The 17,892-nt window shown below is 44.9% G+C and overlaps 1 protein-coding gene across 1 annotated transcript in view; it reads right to left on the bottom strand.

Moving 5' to 3' along the window:
- Positions 1 to 17,892, bottom strand: part of GPC4 (glypican 4) — a 67,906-nt gene that overhangs the window by 10,003 nt on the left and 40,011 nt on the right. Inside the window, exons 3-4 of the mRNA XM_040572771.1 lie at positions 12,255 to 12,646; positions 744 to 909 (exon numbers count right to left, since the gene is read on the bottom strand). Coding sequence (XP_040428705.1) covers positions 744 to 909; positions 12,255 to 12,646 — 558 coding nt within the window. The remainder of the gene's footprint in view (positions 1 to 743; positions 910 to 12,254; positions 12,647 to 17,892) is intronic.

Below are 17,892 nucleotides of genomic sequence, written 5' to 3'. Positions count from 1 at the left end.
GCTGTTTAGAAACAGCTTTAGACACATTACATTTAAATTTTTAACATAAAATACAGGTCTACAGCCAAAGCTCACAATGGCTGATGGAGCCTCCCAGACTGTGTAGCAAGAAAAACGGCTTTAGGAAGAACAGATGTATGGTAACAACAACATACAAGGAGTCATATGGGAAAAAAACAGCTTGCATCTACACTAGAGAGAAACCAGTGAAAGGATGGGAAGGCTGCACAATGGGAGTCCTTGGAAGCAGAGGCGAAAGGCCAAGTCAGCAAGAGAGGAGAGCAGATCCAAAGGCAGTATGGACCAACCATCCAACCAACATGGCTGTAGAGGTAGCAAGTCTCTGCACCAAAATGGGACACTGTTTCCCTATTTCTAACTGACATTTGGTCTTTATTTACCTCAGCCTTCACATTTTTGGACACTGTAATGAATCAAGACAGAGGAGATACATCACAGCTGGGCTTGCTCCAGCAGTAAGAGACACTCCCGGCCTACAAGCACATGGCAGCTCCATCTGCCTAGTTTCCTGCCATGGAGGTCACTGGTGCAATGAAAGTCTCGCGTATTTAGAAATTAATGTGAACTACAAAAGCTTTGTTCTACATAGGTTATCACTTTCTTCCACATCTCTATCAAACACCTAAAAATCTGCTGTAGCACACATGGCTGCTCCTAAAAGCCATTCAGATGGGGGAAACAATATCAAGGGATCCTTACATGCAGTTTTAATGGGACCTTACCCATAAAGGTATTCCACTCGGTGTCCAAATCCCCTTGGTTGGCCAAGCAGCCTCTCATGACATTAAAACAGTAATTGTAACAGGGCTTCACCGATACCAGACCTCGGCAGTGCGGGCAGTACATCATTTTCAGCAGTGCTCTTGTACCCTGTGGTGTGGGGTTCACCTTTAAAAGAGAAAAAGGAGAAGGGAGAAGAAAATTAGTCCTCAGTCACTAAAGCAAACAAAACAAAACAAAAAAACAAAAACAAACAAACAACCAAAAAAACCAAAACAATAACACATTTACCAGGGGGCTAGTGGGAATGGAGCTGTGCAAAGGAGGTGTAATCAGGCCTGATCCACAGGTACACAGTCCCAGAGATCTAGGTTGTGGATGAGGATTTTGGCTTACTTCCTTGGGCACACCTGCTACTCAAGGATCACAGCCAGTCCTCCCCTCTGCAGAATGTAATCCGCACTGTCATGCACCCCCAGAGATGCTGAGGGACCTCTGCCTGGGCTGCAAGGACAGGCACCCCAAGGGGGACATGCAGGATTTGAGCTTAGTGAAGGTGATCAAGCCAAAAGGTAAACCGCAAGGCTGCATTACCCGTGCCCTGCTTCAAACACACACTGAAGACGACAACTCTGGGCTTTCTCAAGAAAAAGTGGCAGAAATGTGATGCTTGCTGATATTCCCCCCACAAAACCCATGAAGAGCAGCCCAGGAAGGCAGCTGCTCTCCTCGGCTCTTCCCTGACAATCACCCAGCAGGGCTCTCTCACAGACAGACCATCTCCTTTATCTGACATTCAAACCCTGCAACACAACATTTACATGACAGACACCCAGCTTCATTTATACTCAGCACCCACCACGCTAAATAGCGTGGCTCTTTCCCCACAGAGGTAGCCACGATTGATGGAGGTGGCAGCCTCTTGGCACAGAGTGCCAAAAGACAAGCTTGGAGGACCCTGAAAGCCAACATACCCGCGATTTTGCACTGTGGCCCGTGCAGGCGGAGCTATCTGCAGCAGGCAAGTCACCTCTGAACCCTCAACAGGGCCGTTTTCAGAAGTGACTCATGGTCATTCGCGTTTGATTCACTCTCTGGCCCAGCCTCAAAATACTCATTGAAACAAATTCCACACAGTTGGCCTGAGAAGCATTAGTGCTAGCACCACGTATTGGTACTGACCATGTGGTGGGTCCATCTGAGGCACCAAACAGTCTCCCCCAGGAGCCAGTCTGAGGGTTGATAAATGTATGTGAAAATGGAAAATTAGGACAGGATCAGAGGAGATATGCTGACAAAATATAAACAGTCTCTAGAGTTTTAAGCAATGTACTTGCTACTTCTTTTAAGGCGTTTACAGAGTGCTCTAAATAGGTTATGATCCGAGACCATGCCAAGGGGAGGAGACACACACACAAGGAAGAGAAGAGGTCATTCGGTACAAGTGGAACATCTCTGCCGGCTGCCAGGAACAGGTTTTGTGGCAGAGAGAATGAGAAGGCTGAGAAGAGGCAAACTGAGGAAGCCCCTGTACCGCACATAACAGCCTTGCTATTGAGAAGCCCATCACAGCATGAGGACTATAGAGAAAGCACAACTGCTCACTGCCTATTCTGGTACAAAATTGTTTGGCAGCACACGGAACTAGTAAGCAGCGATCTAAAAACAAAGAAAACCCGTCACATAATCGGCTCTTGGCACAAGATTAAATAGAGGGCTGCAACTCTGTCACGGATCTCCAGTGCTGAAAGCTTTCATCAACTCCAGGGAATGGTGGAAAAAGCTCAAGCAATAGCTTTTACTAGCATGCACACACACACCCAACACCCCCCACGCTCAGGACTATGAAAATCTGTGGAAGAAAGATCCACACAGAACTACCACATTCAGAAGCACCACATCCATCTCCACCAGTCTGAACAGCGGTTTTTAAAAGGTGGGAGAACATCCTCAGGAAGTGACCCCATCACCTGCTGTGTGCTCGTGCTTTTCCCCAGGCACCACCGCTGGCTCCAGATAAATCTCCAACTCCTGACATCCCTGGGAACAGGATAGCTTTGCCAATAATAGCAGCAGAGTTTTAAAATCTCTTTTCTTACAAAAAGAGATTGGGGATAGAAACCTGTTATCTTTCTGCTAACTTCAGAAAGACCACAGTTTCTCTTCAACAGGCAAGGAAACTGAGCAGAAAGAAGGACAATTTTCTGTGGTTTAGAGAGCTTGGAGCTGGATTTTGGCTGGCCAGCAGTATTCAGACATCATCTGTACCCTGCTTATCTGCAGCTCCAGGGTTCAGCTACAACTGCTCAGGCATTCAGGGCAACTGAGCTTGCTGCTGTCAACAAGAGCCACTTTAATTTTTAGAAAGGAAACGAGATGCCTTCATACACACTCCAAACAGAGGGCCTGCAACAGCTCTGAGACATAAGTTAAGATCCCAAGAAATAGCTCCCTGCAAATGAGGCAAACAGGGAAGATGCCGTCAGAAACCACCACATGTCTGGCCAAGACAAAATCCTTCGCCATCATGCTGCACCGAGCACACAGGACAAAGAACGGTTGTCCCTTGTCCTGCTGGCTGAGCCGAGCCTCTCGGGGACTTCACAAAACCAAGAATTCATGGCACTGTGGCAGGAGCACACGTGGTCTCAAGCCCTCACAAAAGCCCCCACGATAGGGGAATCCTGCCTAGAAGAGGAGCCGTCCGCAGAGCCATGAGGCCAATCGAACATATCCTCGCAGAGCAAACCAAACAAATGCTGCTTTCTGTGAAGACATCGTGTAGAAAAGCAGGCGAGACGGAGCCCATTTTAGCAGAGCAAAAGGAGGTAGAGCGCTCAGTGCGGAAAGCTGCTTGCGGTGGCGGGGGAATCTGATTTGGAGGCTTCAGAGCATGCCTGTTTGGGAGGCACAGCAGGAGCAGGAGCCCCAGCAGAAAACTCCCCATTGGGGCAGCATGGCTTTAAAGCAGAGCTAGTTCAAGTGCTGGGAAGAGCTCATGCAACAGAAAACAGCTAAATCAGATGATTTATAGGAGGAAAACTGAAAACAGACAAATGTAAAGGTATCATCTGCCAGCCAGATGGTTCAGTCCTTGCACAACAAAAAAAAAGTTGAGGGGCGGGGGGGGAACAAAACATCATCTCATACCCAGAGACAGAACTTTGGAGGAACCCCCACATTGTCATTTTTTTCTGACAAAAAACCCTTCTCATGTCACCCCACAGTAGGCGCCAGGACCTCCACACTTACTGGAGGCTCGTCAGCAGATCCCAGCTTGTCCCACCACTGCTTGCTCTCACAAAAATGCTCTGCATCCTGCCTGAGAAGAAAATTAGCAAGAGGTTCATAGGACCAGCCAGGTGCTAGAGCAGTGTAAAGTGGGCCAGGGAGCTCCGTTAACACTACAATAGAAAGCTGAAGTTTTATGAAAGAGATTGCATGGTAGAATGTTACGAAAAATCACCAGCCAGGCTGTGACCCAGGAGGCGCCTTCCCATCTTAGGTTCCCCATCCGCGCCGAGCGGCTGCAACCTCACAGCATCTGCCCCGCTTTGATATTTCATCGGGTTGATCTTTATGAATCCCAGCAGATGCATGGGAAACCGAAGCCACTTTCCCACGTTCCATGGCAGACGAACCGCGCTACGAAGACACCGGCCGCTCACTCAGATTAGACACCGCACGCTTCCTTTGAACAAAGACCCCGCATGATTTCAAAAACAAACAGGGTTTTGCTTCCTTTCCTATACAGGTTTCTAACTCTACACAAAACTGAGCAGATGCCAAAAACTGATCATGCCAAATGACAGAACACCAGTTCCTTCAAACCTCAGCCTGCAGCAACTGCCTAGAGGAGCCATAGCTCATGATGGACACAACCCACAGGTAAGCTCCTATTTTGCAATACAACTGCAGGTGAAGAGGAAGACGAAGTGGGAATTCACCAGTCCGGGTTTGCCATTTTATGGCTTCAGAGAAGCAACCGGAAGGCACAAATAGAGATCGCCTGTAAGAGAGAGTTTCGGGAAAGATTACGAGTAATTACACCTCGTTACAACTGTGATAAATGCTTAACTGCTGCATATCGCTGCAATGAGAACCTTACCCCTGGCAATGGGCCCACGCCCAGTCCAGACCAATTCTAGATCTGTCAGAGGGATGTGCCATATGTTGCACTGGCAATTCTTCACAAGCTTTTCATGTTCACTCTGCCATGCCAGGTGCAAGCTCTTAAAACACCATTGTATGTAACAGTAAACCCAGATATGCTTTGTTCTGGGGTTGTGTTTATCTTGGAAAGCAACTCAAGTTCATTCAAACTCTACTCTAGAATGACCCTCAAAACCAAATAATCTCCTTTCTAATAAAGCTGAGTCCCAAAGAAAGCTTTATTTGCTGAAGAGGATTTACTCCAGTAGATTTGAACCCAGGTAGTACATTGTAGTGCACATACCCTGTAAAAGCTTATAATAGAAGTAAATGCACTCCAAACCCTTCCTTTTATCTTGTGAAATTTATTTCCTTTCTGTGCCGTTCCATGCCACTGCAGCAATCCATCACCCTGTGGTTTCATCATGTAAATTACAATTTGTCCATGTCTGTACGCTTTGTCAAACGTGAAGATTAAAAGCTGTTAACAGATGTGTTTTGGCACCAATCTTCACATTCATATCAGACTTGCTCTTTAAAAATTAAAGATTTTCACACAAAACACAAAAACTAAGCAGAAAGCAAACAATTATAGGATTTCTGTGTTTAACTCAAATGTTTCATATCATATTTGTTGAGTACCCCTCAACTTACATTTACAGGTGAAGATGCAATCATGGTCCTGTAAAAATTACGTGCTCTCAGTGTAACAAAATCTGTTTTTTTTGTTGTTGTTGTTTTGTGGATACATTGCCATTTTTACCACATTTTAAAATCTCACATAAAGGAAATGGTTTGCCCTGTGTCCTTAGACTTTTCCTAGTAGTTAGCAAGTGCATCTGGATGCATGCTTCTGGTACAAGCTTCACCTTTGAAGCGTTCACCTATCAAGTGAAATGCCTTGTTAACACCCTACATAAAGCCACTAACGCTCAAGAAAACTGATCCATGCAAGCAGCTAAGGTTCAGGAGACTTAACCAGTTTCTTTTCCCCCTGCTTCCTAAGGTAAGGAAGGACTGAGGAAGGGTGATAGAAGTCCAGCTGTGGATGGTCCTGCAGGGTGCTGCAGCCAGACTGGCAACTCCCTCCAGCTGCCAGACAGCCAGAGCCACATTTTATCCTCTCACTCTACCCTGAAGTTAACATTAAGAATGTTAATAACAACATTTAAAATCCTGTCAACTTTAATAACTATTTATAATAATACTGATAATTCAGGCTTTCTTATTTTCCAAGCTTGCACAGTAACAGCGTTGCCATGCCAGCAGCACAACCATCAGAAAACAAAATCCCACAATTTGAAAATAGACGTAGTGAAATTACTTTTGATTTATGTTGTGTTTTCTTTAAAAAACAATGAATTAGAGCAACACTAGATAAATAAGATTGAAAGAGTGACTTCCCAGTGACACAAAGATGATCTCAGGACAAAAAAAAACCAACACAGCAAAACAAACAAAAGCCTCCAAAACCAAATAAAGGACTCTTGGATGCTCCAGGTGAGCAGCCAATTGTAAGACAAGCAAAGAGTCGTCAATTTTGGGGATCAACACAGCCTTACTTGTATCATTTTTTCTTCTACTCTGTCTTCTACAAGAGCATCGTCTTGGCACATGTCAGTCAAACATTCAGCTTCCCGTGAAGCAGATCACTGGCATCTCTTGGTTTGCTTCCCCACCCCAAATATTCCAATGAAAGTGTTTTGGAATTAACAACGTATTTCAGCATTTAACTGAATCTGCTGGCCTTGTGTTAGCATATGAATAATTTAGAAAGCATCTCATTCAACCGCAGATTTGGGCCTCCAAGGTCTTGCACAAGAGAGCACATTTAACAGCAATATTTAGTAACTGCACAGCTCTGTGCCTTGTCAGCATTCGCTACCCGTGGTGACGTTTTCTGCAGCTTTATCTGTCTGGTTATAGTCACCTCTGTGCGAGGAAAAGTTCAAGAGTGCATTTACGCTTGATTCACTACTTTTTTTCACTACAGTTTGCTTGCGCACCCCCAAAGCGTATGCAGATGTCACTCTACCAGGGAGGAACAGCAGAACTCCTGAGAACCAAAACACTTGACCTGCTTGGTTTTAATATTAATGTCTCAAAAGGAGAGCACTGTGTGCTTGTCTCAGAAGATGCCATGAAAGATCTGTATTCTTTAGCTGTTGCCCTCCATGAGGCATAGCATTATACCATCCTGTGTGCTGCCACCACGCTACCCCTGCTGCAGGTCTCTGAAGTCAACCCTGGGCTTTCCTGAGGGCATTCGCGTGGCAGAAGCAAGTGCAGGAGATGCGGAGCTGCCTGCATCCTGCCTGGGTGCCGCCACCCCGAGCCTATGCAGGGCTATGCAGACACCTCTTCCAAATGACTCCTGGGTGAACAGCTCCCACTTTCCGTGTCCTCGGAAGCAACACGCCCTCCAAACAAAGCTTCTTCTCTAAAGCACCTGCCTCTCCCCAACTCAGAGACACAGAGGATAATTACGAGCATTTTGTTTGCTATAATGAGCCAAACAGTGAGAGCATTTATCTTGGCAGCAATACCAAAAAACTTCTTTAGTTATCCCTCGTATTGTTTTCAGAATTAACAGCCAAGTCACAGCGTGGAGGGGGGGCAAAGAAATAAAAAGAAAAAAAATCCCAGTGGACTGAGATGCTCCTGCGTGATGCCATGAGCTCCAAACCACATCCATCCATGCACGCTCTCAGCCTGTTAAATCCGTGATGACTGCTGCTCCAGTATGCTTTGAAGGCTATGCCTAGCACAGACCCTCAGATGGCTGGAGCTGAGGCAGATGCAGCCACATTCTTGGCAGGTCTTCTCAGGGTCATCTTTGATGTAGAGAAGTGCTTAGTATTGTTTTCTGCATTGATGTTTGCCCCTGACACACGGACAGAAATGTCCTTGTGCACGGTGGCCCCTCAGTTCAGCTCGGCAGCTTGCAACTTGCTGCCTGGACATAACTCTTTTTTTGGAGGTCCCTTTGTAACACAAGGGCTCCTTGGCTCTTCTGGCTGGTTCTCAGTTGCTCATGAAGCAGCAGCATCTGCTTCCCATCTCCTCTCAATACATGCACACAAGTAACGAATTTCATTTTTATCCGTCACTTCACTGGGAGGATCTGCTCTTGCCCAACGGGTGTCCAGCTTCAGATATAGAAACATGAACTTCTTTCTGATGAAGGATTAAGGACACACGCCCCTTAAGTCCAACCAAGGGCAAAGAACTCACAAAAGGAGATTGGACCTTTGCTCACTGACTAAACTCTTAGATCCAGATCATCAAATGGCAGTGGCAAGGGACACAACATTTACAGAAGTAAGAGTTCAACTCCCAAATATATTTGCTGATAAAGGTTTAAATCCTCAATTCTTTTAGTGTTTCATCATTTTCATCACCACTTCTCCTAAGCTGACGTCTGGTTCACATTCAACATCCATAAAGAAAAGTTCAGGAGCCACGGTTAAGGCAATGCAGCTGGAGTTAAGGGAGTTCACACAGGCCAAGAGTAAGTTGGTCTATGCAGGTTCACGCTTCGCTTAATGGATGCCTGATTAGAGATGAGGCAGCTCAGAGCAAAGAGGTTTAAAAAGCCATCAGGCTCTTTCTCCAGCTTTCAAGCAGCTGTGGGAAGGCAGACTACCTGCCCTCTCCCACAGTTATCTTCCATAAATGGTTTCAAGAGAATTCCCTCTTTGGCTGCTATCATCACACTTCATTAGGAAAGAAATGCCGATACCAAAGAAGCTTTTCCACCCACTACAAACACCTCCAGCAGCTTCCTCTTAGCTTTTAGCATCTCTCAAGGACAGCAGATCACAAAGTAGGTGCATTCTTCATATCTTCATATGAAGCTGTGCATCTATTTCACATGGCTTATACCTGTACTTACAAATGAAATACCATTTTTTGTACACAACTTAGAAGCTGCTGCCAGTCCCTGACAAAGCACGCAGGGTTCCCAAGGACCCTTTCCCTAAAAGACCCTTTCCAGCTGCTAGGCTGCTCTGTAGATAACTGCATCTCATGTGGCTTTCAGCATGGCAGGGAAGAAATTCAGGAGTCTCCAGTGCTCTGATCAGACATAAGCATAGGAGGAAAAAAGTGGTAAAAGAACCTCAAGACAACAACTTGTCAGCATAAATCCCCTGGGGAGCTACAGAAAACTCACCACCATCACAACTGTGGCGAGGTCCCATCAGCACGTCCCCACCTGCAGCTCTGTGGAGAGACTGGTGATGCAAACACAGCAATTCAGTGCCACACGGCTGCACGCTTCATCCTCCCACAGGCATTTGTTTCTGACTCTTGACCTCTAACTAGACCTCTCCTGTTACCCCTTGGGTCAAGCATGCTCCTCCTGACCCTACAAAACGCTGTCAGGGGGCTCAGTCCTTGACTTCACTTCTCTCTTCTCCCCCAACAACGGGGACCTCTGTCCCATACCTGCATGCAACAAGCCTCAGAGCACTTTGCCCTCGAAGGTGTCACGACCCTGGACAGAGACACGGGTTTAACCGCGTGTCACTAATTAAGGGAACATCTCTGCAGCTTGAGAACTGCAGGACTGCCAGTTCTCACCCTTTCTCGGCCATTCTGGGCTCTGGCTTGTGTTTGCTCCTTTTTCCCCCAGAAAAGAGCCCTCTCAGCTGGGGCAGGAAATGTCAATGCTGGCAGCAATTTAACCCTGCTGATTTCAGAGCTTGTCAAGGGCTAAGTAGCAAGAAGTGATTACGGGATCGGCAGATTTCCGTCTCCCAAACGCAGGGGCAGGAAGGTCAGAGAGAAAGTACCAGGCTTCAGCAGATGACAAAGGAAAGCATTGGAGGCCTACAGCCATCCACAGACAAAAATCAGATGCAGGAAACATCAAGCAAGCAGAAATGACAACCTTGGCTTTTTTTCTTAGATTTGTTGTTCAGTACAGATCTAGAGAACTTTGTACTTCAGGTCCAAAGGAGGGAATTTGAGGAGTGAAGATTTGAATGGAAAACAAAAATTCATGATTTTTTTTTTTGACACAATCTGAAAAAAGTCTCTGCTTTCAAAATCATACAGCTTTTTCACAGTTGTATACTTGGTCAGCAACACACACCTTCTGATCCAATCACTTCTGAATTAAAGTTATTTTCTAGCACTCTGGATCTGAAATCAAGCATCCACAGCTTTTCAATATTCTCTCTTCCTTCAATATTCTCTCTTCCTAATAGCACCACGTGAAAGTGAAAAACAGCTGGATCCTTTAGTAGTTTGTATTTCTCCTTCTGAGGATTCTCAATTAAGAATTTTTGACTTGCTTGTTTCAAAAAGCATTAAAACTAATTTGCATTACTTTGGTCATTTTTCATAAAGATGAAGATTTATCCCTCAAGTTAATCCATGGTACAAGCAGTTATCCCACCACAACTCTTCAATAAAAATAATAAGGAAGCAAAGTCAATAGAGTCATTATATAGATCTCAGCAAAGCTGGGCTAATCTATATGTAATGTGGGAAGCCCCAAAACACAACCACAAAGCAGCAGGCATAAAAACATCAGCTTTTAAACTCACGTATAGAACTTCCCATTGTGTCTTGCAGAAACGTGACGTTAGGTTTCCACTGAATGAGGCTAACACACTATTAGAAAAGATTATTCCTTCCACTACTGCAACAAAAGCTTAGGTATTCAGCAGCACAGACTTCTGCTCCCACTTCAAAAAGCAGATCTGTCGCACGATCTCCAGTGCAACTTGTGAAACTGAAGTGGAAAGTGCAGTAACTTAATTCTTCACGGAGCATAAGCTATTTTTGCAGCTGAGTGGGTCTCTGGATAACCTTGCACACTCGAGCAATTAATTCCAGAGTTGAAGGCAACTCTACACTCGAAGATCTTCAAAAGGAAAAAAGAAATCACGGTGCCACCTTGGGTTCATGACTTTTATTCATAACAGATGCAGGGACCGTAGCCCTCATGGTACTGTGTCAAGTCTGGAGACGTTTTGATGAATCCTGAGCAGATGGGGCATAAACACAATCCCTCAATCACACACGTTTACTGTCTATCAAGTGATTGCACATTCCCCAAAACCATACTGGGGTTCAGCACTCGGATCTCTGGAATACTTCATCTTAATGGCCTAGCAGTGAAAATTCCATTGCCTCTTACCCTTTTGTTTTTTTGACCATGATACCTGCCACAACACAAAGCAGCCAGAAACAAGCCACCAAATCTGAAACCCCAACCAAGATGTCAACAGACTTTTCCAGTGACCTGACATGGAGGCATGCTTAGCCTGATCCAACACCAACCCTCCCTCCCACATCTTCCCACCACAGGATGGCATCCCTGAGGCTGGAGGATTCTGTGGTCTCATCTATTCTTTTTTTCCCCCCCTCCTTTTTTTCCTGGCACTTAGGGTGATTCAAACTACTGCCTGCCCTTCCAGCCTACTGTTTTATTGCTCTGCAACCAGGTAGAGAGAAAGTAAATCTCTCTGCTTGATTAAATGATTATACTAAATCTTCTAGCCCACAGGAAATGAACTGAGTTTGTTAAAAAGAAGTCACTTTTTTAATCTTATATAATCACTTTAAGGGGATTATCTAATACACCTGTTCCATCTACCATACAACTCAAACTAAATTACAGACAATTCTCACATGTAAAAAAAAAAAAAACCAACAACTCACCCTACTTAAACCACTCCAAGGTGATTTATATGAACAGAGAGGTAAACATTAAGGTGACCAACACATCACATCTGTTTGACAACCCAAAAAAGTGACTTAACCGTGAAAGTCTGTGGCCTAACTTATGCTGTGTGTGTGTGTGGCACCAAACACAACTGGCTCCTGCCCTGTACATATGACTCCAGCTTACTGTTATCATGAAAGTACTGTTTGCTTGTGCTAACAGCCTCTCCCCATGCCTGGGAGCAGGGAGCAAATCATCAGCTGCTCCGTAAGAGATGCCCATGACTCGCTGTAATTTCAGGGCTATATTAAGAAGAAGGTACAGTCATTATACAAGCGAACATGGTTATTTCCACTGCAGATGGTAGTTAATTTCCTGCCTGTTGCTGTTCCATAGACCAGGAGGACAAGCACCAACCAGGGAAATGTCCCTGCTGCTGGACTGCAACACTGGACAGCGGTGGCCAGCACTGTCCACGACCCTACCACACAACGCACAGCTGGGCTCTCCCCACCAACAGATGGGATTTGGTCCCATCTCTGCTCAACTATCAACAACTCATTTAGGTACCTACGTAAGATTCAAGTGCATCTATCACACTCTGCAGAATTGGGACAACAAGGAAAGATGTTACCCACAGCAAGTGCATGGGAAACGGGTATAAGTGCAAGAGGGAGCTCACCGCAGACACTTTGCTCACAACATCCCTTGCGACGGCAAGGCCCTGCGCGAAGGTGCGGGCCGCCACAAATGCTCGCGTCACTTGTAGCTTGAGCTTGCGTGGCACGTCCCCAAAGGGCTTCAGCTGCTCTGTGTACTTGCTGACGCACTCGAGGTACTCGTCCGTGAAGTGGTACTGTGGGTTTACCAGCCGGAACATGCGCTCCAGCAGGCGTGCCCAGAACTCATTGAGCATCTCCTCTAGGTTGACGTTGCCACCCACATAGTACCGCTTCAGCTCCACGAAGAGGTCCTTGAACAGCTCCGAGTTCTGCATGTACAACCGGCCGTACGTCCGCACGAACATGTCGTTCAGCGACTTCTCGGCATTTTCAAGAAGTTCTTTGAAGAACTCTACAAAACAGCAAAAGAAGCCATGGTGAATGCTAGCATTGGGTTGAGCATTTGCACACTGCTTAACTTGAAAATCCAGTGCAATGAAACCATCCTCTAAATGAAATGGATTTCAAAGAATTTCTATATCAAATTCTCAAAGGATTTCTACACCTCAAAATTATTTATTTACATAAATAAACCATTCTCCAAAAAAACCTGTTCCCAATCCTAAGACTCGGGTGAGTGAAATATCTTTTGATACATATTGAAAACCATGACAAAAGTCAGCAAACTTAAAAAAAAAATTTACATTACCTTTAAGATAGCTGAAAAGAACTTATTTTGGAGCATAACATTATCAGAAATCAAAATGCGTTTTGCTTTAAAACAGCTGTTTTGAACAAACTGCATCTTTCTTTTCAGTTACTGTTAATTCATTTCACAGAATGATCATAAACCAGCCTAAAAAAACTAACAAGTTTAATACATTTTTAAAAACAGACCCAAAAAATCTACCTTTGGGTTCTTTCTCCTGTCTTTCAAGTTCGTCAGATCTCAGGGCAGGACCTGTCTCCAATTATGTAATTGCTCCTGATTGCAGACAGGGCTTCATATGTTTGTGGCAGTACAAAGAAAGTGCAATTAAGTGAGAATTTTCTCAAAATCCAAAGGCTAAACACTTGACACTGACAAGGAGGCCAAGAGATTTTTCAGATGACAGAAAATGGTCGGGGGCCTTGGGGTTTCATGGCTTTCAAAAAGCAAACCCCAGCTTCGGTTCACTGTCCGAGAGCACCAGACAGACCGGTGCCGGAGAACAGACACTGCTAAAACACCATCACTGCCTCTTGGCAGTGCCACACGCACCTCTGACGCTGGTAGTGGGTTGAACCAACAACACCTGGCCAGGTCAATTTAAAGAATATTCCCCACCAAGTCAGGGCTGCCAAAGCCTCGACACTTGGGGAAAATGCTTTGTTTCTGACAGACAGAGGCACAGGTACCACCAAGGTAATTTGGACACAGAATAAGCTGACCCATGCCAGCACAAACGAAAAGAAATCCTGCTCCCATGTAAGTGACAACAGTACAAACAAAGAAAAAAAAACAGCATTTAGGTAGATCTGATGAAAAATCACCCTACTGGATAGTCTTCACCTTGGATATGCAACACAGATGAGTTAAAATAAAATGAAAAAATAGGGGAGGCATCCACTAGGTCAAATTCATTTGGGCCATTTTGTAACAAAACTCAACATTATATGGGCATGGGAAGGAGCTAAGGAGACCAAGAGTAAGTGCCACAGGGACTTCCATCACTCTGGCGACCAGCACACACTCCTCATAGCTGAGGTTTTCCCTGCCTACCCAACAGGGACTGCAAAACTCCCCCAGGCAAACAAAAATTATGCAGTGTGGGTGCCTGGTGCTCACCCGTGTGCTCCCAGCACCCAGGGTGCAGCTGTGCCGCTGCCCCACGTCAGAGGGATGAGAGAACCGGTTATTTTATGCATGCCACTCGCAACTGAGGATTCTGACCTCTGCTTTTCTGTAACTCATATTCAATAAATATTTTTTAATAAAACATGCCTCTGTAATTTTTTTTTAATCCTCAAAGGAGTAATGTTTAGAGACAGAAGTTGTTAGAAGGAGGGGGTAATATATTCTGGCGCGGTGTGAATTTAAACCTTGTTAAAACGTATTAAAGTATGCTGAAGTTCAGATTTTAGTCTTCAAAGTGCTCCAGTACAAACAAAGACTAATACAGAAAACATTTTCTGGAAAAACTGAAACATTCTTCGAGTTCCTGACGAACAAAGTCATGGGGCTTGGTGGTTGACATAGCTGTATATAATGCAGCCTCTTAGGAGCACAAGAGAAATGATCCAGGGAAGAAGAGATTGATTTCAAACACCCGACACGTCCTCTGTCCAATATCAGCAGGAACCTCCACTTTCGTTCCCATGACTGGCATTTCCTCTCCAGGAAGATTTTTTTCTTTTGAGTTTATACTATAGAGATTAGCTTGGTGTATATTAATTTCTAATTCACTTAATCATTGTGAAGGCTCACTTCCTTCCTTTGCTCAGACCTTTTAATATCACCAAATAAGTTGTTTATTTAAACACTTTTGTACCAGACACAAGAGCTGGCAGATGCATCAGCAAAACTCTTCAGCAAGAATTATATTTTGAAATGACATTGATGTGAAATCTGTTAAATATTTTCAACTGTCAGTCTAAAGGAACCCAAAGTAATGTTTTAAGCCAGGAAAGATATAATCTTGAGACATCCATATCACCATAACCAATCCATTCTCCTGCCTAGACTTATTTTATTGGTTACAATCCAAACAGAAAGTTGAATAAACTGATCCACGCTTTAGATCAATTCAACTCTTTGCAAATTTTAATCTAGGCCAGAACCAGGTATGTTCATTAATTATCCTAAAACAAGAACGCTAATTAGCTGTTAATATCTGTGCACCTGCAGTCTTCCAGACAGCAGCTTTTACTTGCTTAAAAGGAAGGTAAATACAGGCAATGAAAGAAGAGAACCAGCCACGTCTAAAACCCCAGCACAGCACTGCTGAAGGAGGTACCATGTATGTGCAAAGCTGTTTCTGGCTTGAGCACCAGCACCATTTTTGTAGTCAGAAAACACACATTCAAGTGCCACTCCCCAGCTCAGAAGGGGAAGGACAGAAGAGCCTCCGTGTCTGCAACACAGAGCCGGCATTCACCCTCCTGCCCTGCAAAGCTTCCCCTCAGCATCCTCAGCACAGCCCAGACTGTGCCATCTGGGGCACCCTGGGACTGGCATGGGTGGCTTGGCTGCGTGAGGCCGCACTGGGCATGTGGAGGCTCCTGGGGTGGAATGAGAGGTTGAGAAGCCAGAGAAGACAGACATCGACCATGGCACTACGGCAAAGGGTGAACCCCACACCAGCAAGCAGGGACAGACATAACAGCGGGACGTGCACAATGTCTAGTGCAACACACAGTCATTGCATTAGCACCCTTAACTTGGTCAGCAGCAGGGATTAAATGGTAGATACGCGTTTTACTCCGGCTGTTGGCACATATTGAGTCTGCAGCCTCAGTTTCTGTCTTCTATCTTAAAGAAATCAGCTTTGGCGCAAAGCAACATCAAAACTTTCTCTGCACAAGCCATGGGCAAAGACATCCACAGTGAAGAGAGGAAAGTCCAAAAGTCCTTTTTATGACTTGAATGCTAAACTGTCTAGTAATTCACTCCATCTAATTAGATATTAATTCTCCCCTTCACAGAAACAAGCTGATTAGCAAACGCCAGTGTAACCCAGCATTAACCTTGCCACCAGAAGAAGAAAAATGGCAGGTTCCTCTCTTACGTCTTGACTGTTTGCTGGGTAAAATAAATGACCACCTTTCATTTGTATTAGAAGTTGACTTGTTCTCAAACAAAGCAAAACACACAAAGGACTCAGTTGCTTATTTTACAACACTGTAAAAGCACGTTTTACAGCTGTGTTGCAAGCAATCTGTACTCATTAAATTATCACTCTGACAGGCTTCCTCTGAAAAGCTGTCAAATGCAAGCATTTTTCACAGACGACAAATCATACTTTGCCGGTGCTCTCTGAGACTCTGCTATCCAGAGAGATATCAGGCTCTCATTTGCCTACCAGTTATCTTGCTTAAACGCACAGACCAAGGGGCGGGGAGGCCTCTTATGAACAGGCAAAATCGGGAAGGGTTTCACAAACTGATCCGCAGGAGCATCAACGTGGTTTTCAAGGAAATCTCACATGTCCCATCTTCCCGGTCTCCGAGTTAGTAGCACAGCGTGGAGAGTTGCCTGAGTTACATGGAGAAAATTGCCATTTTGCTGGGTTTAATCTTTACAGATGCAGGTCACAGGCATGCACTGGCAGGACTGGGGCACAGGCTGGGTCTGCTGGACTGACAGCAGATGAGACACTGGGAAGGACGGACAGTGGCACCACATTCAGGTGGGTCCATCAGCTCTGGTCCAACCCATGAAAGACAGAGCTGCATAAAATTAAGGGACAGCATCTGTGGAGCTCTTACCAATGCAGAATTCTCACAGGAACAGAGGTCACTTTAAACAGGAATCCTCTGCAAGCAGTGTTCCTGAAAACCCACTTATGAGCCACCTCTGCTGATTACTCTGCATTTGGTATCGGTGTTATTCATGACTTTACTGAACGCTGCAAACTATGAGGAGGTGTATAATGAGCTGTCACCTCCCTAAGAATTCTCAGTGCTGCCTTCCCAGCACCTTACAGACTGCTTGTAAATTTATTTCTGCTTGCACATTTTACTACTTTGCCCATCTCAGCTGAGCCCCACTGATGCAAAACCATCTTGCAGCTCAGGAAGGTGCCCCCGAGGAAGGAAGCAGGGCTCAGCCATGCCGTCCCTCTACAAGGGTACCAGTACCGCCATCCACAAAATGCAGCTGAGCTGCCCTGCAGGATACCAAGCCAAAAAACCTTTCCTAATACAAAGACGAAACTTTGAAATTTGTAAATAAATCCTCTGGATCCTATGGACTTCGATGCTCAGAGGAAGATGACATTCCTAGTGCAGTTGACCTCTAGAGATAGAAAAGGATGTAATCGGCAGTCAGGCAATCTACAGCTCTGGGCTCTGTTTATTCTTTTAACACATTTGAATTTCAGTGTAGAATTTCAATGCCAACACTCAGGGAAAACCTAGAGACGTCATGAAACAGTAAGAAAGATTGAATGTGAGATATATGGTATTTCTGTAATAAGAGTCCTGGAGGAAAAAAAAAATCCCTGCTTTTAAACAAACCCCTCCATAAAAGATTTTTTCACAATATGCCAACTAACCATAGTTAAGTATTCTATTCCCTTTTTTCAGGTAATAAGACATATTACCTGTTTGCAGCTTGAGGGCAGACCAGCCCTGCCAGTAACCCAGCACAGGAGAATGCTGCACCTCCCGAAGGTGCTTCCACCGCCAGAATAATTCAAAACAACCTCTTCCAAAGTGCGGGTATGTTAGCTATATGAAAAAACGCAATCGCTCCACCCACTGCAAGGCACAGGGCAAATTCCACCTACAGACAATAAATCCGCTTCCTTGGACTTTTTAAATCTTGGATTCATAGGTCTCATCTGAAAATATCCTCTTCTTAAGAACAGACACAACGTTTTCCTATTCCTCGTGCTAATGTTTTCAGATATATTTAGGTCGGATTTCCATATTAGAGGGCTTTTGAAGGGAAAGCCC

The sequence above is a fragment of the Cygnus olor genome, chromosome 13 (assembly GCF_009769625.2).
Source record: "Cygnus olor isolate bCygOlo1 chromosome 13, bCygOlo1.pri.v2, whole genome shotgun sequence".
NCBI classification, from domain to species: Eukaryota; Metazoa; Chordata; class Aves; order Anseriformes; family Anatidae; genus Cygnus; species Cygnus olor.
Note: the sequence above shows the minus strand (reverse complement) of the source record. Positions and strands in the feature narration are given on the sequence as shown.